The sequence below is a fragment of the Stegastes partitus genome, unplaced genomic scaffold (assembly GCF_000690725.1).
Source record: "Stegastes partitus isolate 25-593 unplaced genomic scaffold, Stegastes_partitus-1.0.2 Scaffold803, whole genome shotgun sequence".
In the NCBI taxonomy this organism is placed as follows: domain Eukaryota; kingdom Metazoa; phylum Chordata; class Actinopteri; family Pomacentridae; genus Stegastes; species Stegastes partitus.
Genome location: NW_007578534.1, coordinates 122,442 through 129,622, shown reverse-complemented (window position 1 = coordinate 129,622; position 7,181 = coordinate 122,442). Strand labels below are relative to the sequence as shown.

General features: G+C 39.9%; 2 protein-coding genes across 3 annotated transcripts in view; both read left to right on the top strand.

The window, feature by feature from the left end:
- LOC103365008 (small nuclear ribonucleoprotein Sm D3) overlaps positions 1-2,155 on the top strand; it is a 3,233-nt gene extending 1,078 nt beyond the window's left edge. The window contains exons 3-4 of the mRNA XM_008292329.1: positions 655-889; positions 1,930-2,155. Coding sequence (XP_008290551.1) covers positions 655-889; positions 1,930-1,994 — 300 coding nt within the window. The 3' untranslated portion in view covers positions 1,995-2,155. The remainder of the gene's footprint in view (positions 1-654; positions 890-1,929) is intronic.
- Positions 2,156-3,834: 1,679 nt separating this feature from the next.
- camkk2 (calcium/calmodulin-dependent protein kinase kinase 2) overlaps positions 3,835-7,181 on the top strand; it is a 19,935-nt gene continuing 16,588 nt past the window's right edge. For both annotated transcript variants that reach the window (XM_008292328.1, XM_008292327.1), the window contains exon 1: positions 3,835-4,124. The gene's annotated coding sequence lies outside the window, so the exon portion shown is untranslated. The remainder of the gene's footprint in view (positions 4,125-7,181) is intronic.

Sequence of the window (7,181 nt, the reverse complement as noted above, 5' to 3'; positions counted from 1 at the left end):
AGGATCGGTATGAATTACCCTCTGTGGGTCTGTTGTGTGGAAAGCATTTGTTGATCTCCATTAAACAGACACATTGCTGAATTACATGCATTGTGTAGGTGGTGCCTTAATGCTTTCATATTGAACTGTTTAAAACATTCAGTAGCTTGATTTTGAAAAGTGCCTCCATCTTTTTCTCTTCTCCCAATTTCCAGTTTCAGCTCTTGAGGCTAGATTAGTTAAACGTGGGAGGCTTGTGACCAGGTTTAACCATACAAGTAGTTGTAATGGTTTTATTTGATGTGTAGTTAATACAAAATCTCCAAGCTCTCCCATCTGTTGCTGATTTTTATTTCAAACAGCCAGCTCAGGTACAGAAGTGACTGAGTCCTAGTTTTAACCCTGCCAGCTCATTACTTGTTAGCCTGGATTCTAAATTGTAAGCCAGTTCCAAGTTGAATGGTTAAAAAACGAAAAAGTAAGTCCAGACTTTCATGCATTTGTTTTTGGCAAACCAGAACTTTCAACCATTATGGAGTTTTTTTGTTTTTTGTGTGCCTCGCATTACCAAGCTTAGCTGTAGTTCAAATTTGTTGAAGTTGCATCTTGCTCCTGCCTTGATCTTTTAGAATTTCTTGTGACATTACCCAAAACACTGAAGGGCTGGTACTTGAGAGGTGTGATTTACTTAAAATAATTCCATTTCTGTCCCTGCAGATGTCCAATATCACAGTGACTTATCGTGACGGCCGCGTGGCGCAGTTGGAACAAGTCTACATCCGCGGCAGCAAGATCCGCTTCCTGATCCTACCTGATATGTTAAAGAATGCTCCGATGTTAAAGAGTATGAAGAACAAGAACCAGGGATCAGGTGCAGGAAGAGGAAAGGCAGCTATTCTTAAAGCACAAGGTGAGTGGGCATCTTTTAAAGCATAAGAGAGAACACGGGGGTTTTGTTGGGAGATGTGAGCAACATTCACGACACAATACACTTCACTAAGTTTGCCAGAGAGGAGTTTCCAGACTGATGCTTGTCTGATGCATTTGTCCTGTAATTCATGTGGACAGATACATGTGATGTGTTAAATAAGATGTGCAGGCAACCTGTGCTTTGTATGTGGATTTGCCTTCTTTTTGTGTCCATCTGCAGCAGAAACACAACTTACCATGACATAAATACGCTCCACAAGTGCAGCTTTATTCCTGGTGTATTAAATATAATCCTGTCAGAGGGCCACTGATTCATTTCCTTTTCATTTTTATTTATTTATTTTTTTTAAATTTGTGTATCACCTTCTATTTTAAGCGGTACCCAATGTTTTGTCCCCTGAGTATCAAGGCTTCAGAATTAGACTCTCTGCTTCAGTGGTCCAACAAAATCGTGTTAGATTCACTTTTATAGTAGATGTTGATCAATATAGTTTTTTTTTTTTCTGGACTGATACTTAATACGACTAATACAATGGACCAATAAGCTAAATTTTGAACTGATGCAGTGAAAATAAAAATGTTAATGTCAAAATGTAAAATAACAAAATTTTGCAGATATGCCTTTTATACTTTACATCTGGTAGTTTAAAAGACATTATTTCAATATTAATCTTTACATATGGCTGCATTAGTGCCAAAGCAGTGCATTTTCAGATTAATTTCTTATCAGGAATCCATTATTTCTAACAAATAACGATACTGATAATCGCAAAAGTGCTGAATATTGGATCTGAGAAGCTGCCAGGATAATTGGTTGACCTCTAGTTCATCGGGATATTTTACTGCACTGTCTTGTACATAATATTGTCTTATCCTCCTTTTCATCGTTCTTTTAAGGCCATTTTTTGTACTTTACAGACTTTACTAACCAATATGGATTTCTGACTGATTTCCCCTGATGAGTAAGATCCCTTACCTTGGAGTGTGATATGTCTAACATGTCTTCCTCTTTTTCTGCAGTGGCTGCAAGAGGACGAGGCCGTGGTGGAATGGGAAGAGGCAACATCTTCCAGAAGAGGCGATAACTTCTCCAGTTTGATTCAGATCGTTTCATTGTATAGTCTTTTGGTTCTTTTTATTTTTTCCTTTTTGGATTGGATTATGTAGGTGGTGTTTGCAATCTTTTGCTTCGCAGTTTATTGCTGTAATTTCACTTTTTTATGAAAATAAACATATTTCCATTTGACATGTCCTGTGCATTGCTTGAATGGATCGGGGTTTACATGTGGCTGCATATCATCAGCCAGTCAGTTGTCAGTATTTTACCTGAACCGAACAGATTGCGCGTCAGAGACTTCTTGCGTGCATAAACAATAACTTAACAAATGCTGATAAAGGTAACGCGTGTTGTGGTTAGAAAATGCACTAATTACACCTCGACGGCCTCAATGTTTACTCGGGTTAAACTAAGCTCTAAAAATTACCACCAATTACTTTCTTTCCTCCATTTTCTTTTCTTTAGATTTGCTTGTGAGCCAATGCAAATCAGTGAGACACTTGGTTATGAAAGGCTGAACAAACAAGCTTCAGTTGATCTGGAGATTGCTTATGAAAGTGCTAACTTGGGCACTGTTTAGTACTTGATGTCATATATCTGTGTGTGTAATTTGAACATTGGGATGGAAACACTATACAGAGGATCCTTTTTCTTTTTGCCTTTTCAGCTTCAGTTTATCGTGAAAGTGTCTTTATGTAAAGGAAAACAAAGCAGTAAGGCATTCTGTTTTGCTTTCAAATATTTATTCTCCTGTCAATCAACTTTTCTCATTCAATAACCTGAATCAGAATCGGCTTCATGGGCCAAGTATGTGAACACGTGAGGAATTTGACTGGCGTTTACTTTGCCCTTTACACAAAATGGACCTGTGCATTTGAACAACAGTAACAGGTCATGGAATGAAACGAGTGTGCACAACTACAGATATGTGCAAAGTGAAAATGATTTTTTGTGCAAAATTAAGGTGAACCTGATTTTTGTTGCAAAATTACAGTGAATCAAATTTTGTTCAAATGCAGTTACTATACAATAAATATAAAGTTATTGCATGATGTAAACATATCATCACCTAATTATTTCCACATCCAAGCACATTATCATTTGCACATTTCTGTGTCTCTCTGATATATTCTTGTAAATTTTGTCAACTTTTCTTTCTATATTATGTTTCTAGATTTTTATCTTATTTTATTTTACCTTCATTTATAGCCCACCCTAATATTCTATGTTGTCTTTTCACTTTGTTTACACCCTTTGTTGAATATTCATGCTGCTGTAATGACTGAATTTCCTTCTTGGGATTATTAAAGTTGGTGTAAGTCTAATGAAGGTTATTACAGTGTAATGGAACAGAAAGGAGCATTTCAGGGATGAAAACAGCAATATAAAAAATAAAATAAAATAAAAACAAGCATGATGGGACCCGTAAACTAATAGTTTGTTGAACAGCCCTTTGATCCAGTCACCGCAATCAAGTATTTTCTGTAACTCTCAATCAGACTTTTGCACCTCTTGCCAGGTATTTTGATTTCACTGTTCACCAGCAAAGTGCACTAATTTGTCCGGGACAGTTTTTTTTTTTTTTTAAATTATTCTTTTCAACCACAATTCAAAACCAACGTCTTATTTCACTAAATTATAATTTAGTACATTTTTATTTATTATTATTTTTTCAGTTTCTAGTTATTTGAGTGACTTTTGTGACTTTATTGTATCTAGAAAAAAAAGGTGTTTTGTTGTGGTCTCCTTTTTTTCTAATTCCACGCTGCAACTCTCCCACTCACCACCAGAGGGCGCCACTCGGTTATTGTTCTTCGCCCCCGAGAACCACAAAGTGTTTTATGTCGAAGTCGTGAGTTAAACAAAAAAAAAAGGGGAACAGAAGGCAGCTCCTCCGCGGATGTACGGCAGCTTTCTACGAGCATTTTCCGTCTGAAACAGCCTCCCGTTAACCGGCTGCCTCTCAACACTTCCTCCATATGAAACACGGGACCCGCGAGCTCCGCTGGATTGGTCCATCACAACATCGGTTATCGGTCTGCTACATTTCTCACACGGCTAAGCTAGCTGTCGGAGGGCAGAAGCTACTCTCTCGGCGAAGAGGAGGGGAAGAAGGAGCCTCGTAATTCTGACTCGTAGGCCCAGATAACACGTTGAGGTGAGTGTCTGATTAAATTCACGCGGTATTCGCTGCCCTGTGTGGCCGGAGTCCTGCTAGCATCCTCGACTCCTGCATCTACAACATCTGTATCTTGACAGATGCTGCTAACGTTAGCTGGTTGGCTTTAAAGCTTTAGAGCTAAGTTAGCTTAGTGGGACCTCAGACGACGCTGCACTCGTTTTTGTTTTGTTTTTTTAAATTTTGCCATCAACTCTGAAATATGTAAGTTATCAGCTGCTGTTGTAGGAAATAGCTAAACATTGTAAAGTGTCACTCAGTGTGTGTGTGTGTTTGTCAAATTGCTGTCAAGTGGTGTGAATGCGTCAGTGTTTTAAATGCCTCTGATGGAAACAGTTTGGTTTCTGGTGTTACCATGTTCTGCTTTTTGGGGTTTTGAGAGTCCAAAGTTGCATTAAGAGAGCTGTTCTCATCCTCTGGTGCTATTTATTTATTATTCTACTATTTTGTTGTTGTTTTTTGGGGGTGATTTAAGGCCACTGTTGAATTCATAAGAGAAGCAGGAGATCTGATAAATACCAATAATTATAATGAGGATACAGTGATGTACCTTGTCAGGGTAGAACAGGCTTTATGCTTAAAATACACCTTCTGTTTTGCATGGTGCAGGTTTTGAGTTGGAAAATTGAAAGTGCTTCTTCCAAACAGTCAATCATGTAGGTCTTTTAGGTGTTCTATATGAGTCTGTTAACTCGTCTTTACATTGTGAAATTCCATCCATCCATTATCTATACCCTGCTTAATCCTCACTAGGGGGGCTGGAGTCTATCCCAGGGTGAAGGCAGGTTCACCTGGACAGGTAACCAGTCTATCACAGGGCTACACTTAGAGACAGACAACCAAGCACACTCACATTCACACCTACGGACAATTTAGAATCACCAATTAACCTCAACATGTTTCTGGACCTTGTGGGAGGAAGCTGGAGAACCTGGAGAGAACCCACGCTGCACGGGGAGAACATGCAAACTGGTGTCCTCACTGGGACGCGAACCGGTGACCTTCTAGCTGCGAGGCAACTGTGCTAACCACTGAGCCACACTGTGAAATTGGAGAGCAAAAAATGCGTTAACTGCTTCGATAACTGAGTAGTTTTAACTGTAAAGCTTGTTGCTTTAACAAAAAAAAAAGGTTATTGTCATTGTTTAACAAAAATAATGCCCAAAATTGCTCTGTCTCTGTGAAATACAGTTATAAAATTATATCGTGATGCACATGTTTAACTACCCTGTGATGATTAATTGAAGAAGTAATCCTTAGTTTTAGCTTTGATATCGACTGTATTTTGATTGGTGGTTGGTTTAGACTTGATGATGGATGAACAACCTCATAGAGTATTTCACAACGTCGCCCGATCGCTGTGCATTAGCGAGGTGAATGTCCGGCCTACCTATTAGATTCTCAGCACTATTTAGCTTTGATTGTGTGATAAAGCTGCAGTTAAGTTGATCGAGGACATTCATCCCTCCATTTACAGGAGCTTATCTCTTTGCGGCTCCGCAGATCGCTGACAGTGTTGCCCTGTTGATCTTTTAATGAAGCCGGGGGATCCTCCTCTGCTCCAGATGGCCCTGTGTTGTCCCGGTATGTCTGCGGGACCGTGTCTGTGTTGTTATTAATGCTGTACATGGCTTGGACCCCCTACCGGCTCCGATAAGTCCTCGCTTCCCCTCCCCTCCTGCCCAGATAGTGAAAGTCGGCTCACGTGACTTTTGTTATGATAAGAGGCGCAGTGTGGCATCTGGAGCTCGGCGGCATCTGGTGGTGTTTCACGAGGCTCAAATCTGACTCCTTGTTCTTCGTCTTGCTGCTGCGTTCACCAGGGATCAGGGAAGTTTAGGGCTGTAGCCAGCAGGTCACTTGTTTATGATGTATGGTATTTTTATTTAGAGACTCAAGACTGTTTCAAGGCTTCCTGTTCTCTAGTTAGCCTCGTTAGCAAGGATGTCTAGATCTGAGAGCTCACATGCTTTGCTGAAAGCTTGGATAAAGGATGTACGAGCATGTGTTCGTGGCAGCTTTCTCAGCTTCAGGTAAATAGATTCTGATGAGTGCTGGGGTAATAGTGGTTCACAGTTTCAGAAACTCTCTTTTCAAATAATGAAATATCAGACATTGCTGGTCAAATATGAACACAGACCAACTCAGCCGGATTTCCCCATGCCTCTGAAAATACCGCAGGCCAGACGATTATTGCTGACATTAAACCACTGAAGATAACACGAACCACTGTTTGACTCATACTCAGGGCAAATTTCCAAAATCTGCCCGACGGAGAAAGAGATTTGCGGTAATATTGTGCGTCTCATTATGAGTGATAATGGCTCGTAAAGACTCTCTCATCTGTTAAGAAAGTGTGCAAACATCTTGCCGTGTGAATGCAAGCCGGCCTTGATGTGTGTCACGTCATTTATCTGAGATCAAAGTAGGTCAAGTTTGGTAAGTGGCCTCTTCTGATATAAAAAGCGTACCGAAGCTGCGAGTTTCATCCGGGGTCAAGTCTGTATCTTTCTGCACTCCGTCGAGGATGAAAACTCTCATGTGGGAACATTGTGCTAATTTAGTGGCAGCGATAGTTTGTGTTTAAAGTCAAACTTCATGTCAAGGGCTTTCTTTTCAGCAAAAAGGACCGTTTCACTTTGGCAGTAAATGCCAAAAGAGTGTCTGCTTTAAAGAATGATTAGAGGAGCTTAGAGGTCATTAAGACCATCAACAGTTATTATCTCATAATAATGATTCGTGTTAATCATGTAAATTAAACGCCATTTAAGATAATCTGCATTGACCAAGGCCAGGAATGAGGATGCCACTCTTGATCACATATACAGTCTGTCCTGTTTGTATGATTAGATCAGGTCCAGTCTTTTAGTGAGACAGCTTATTTACATTAGTGTGGAAACGTAATGGAGCAAAACTCAAGCAGCTAAACAAGATCCACAGCTGGAGAAGTTGTTGTATGAGCAAGCCAGCATCCAGTCCTACTCTCAAAGGGTCAAACATGGACCAGATTTGTTGTTTACAGTTTGCAGCAGACTT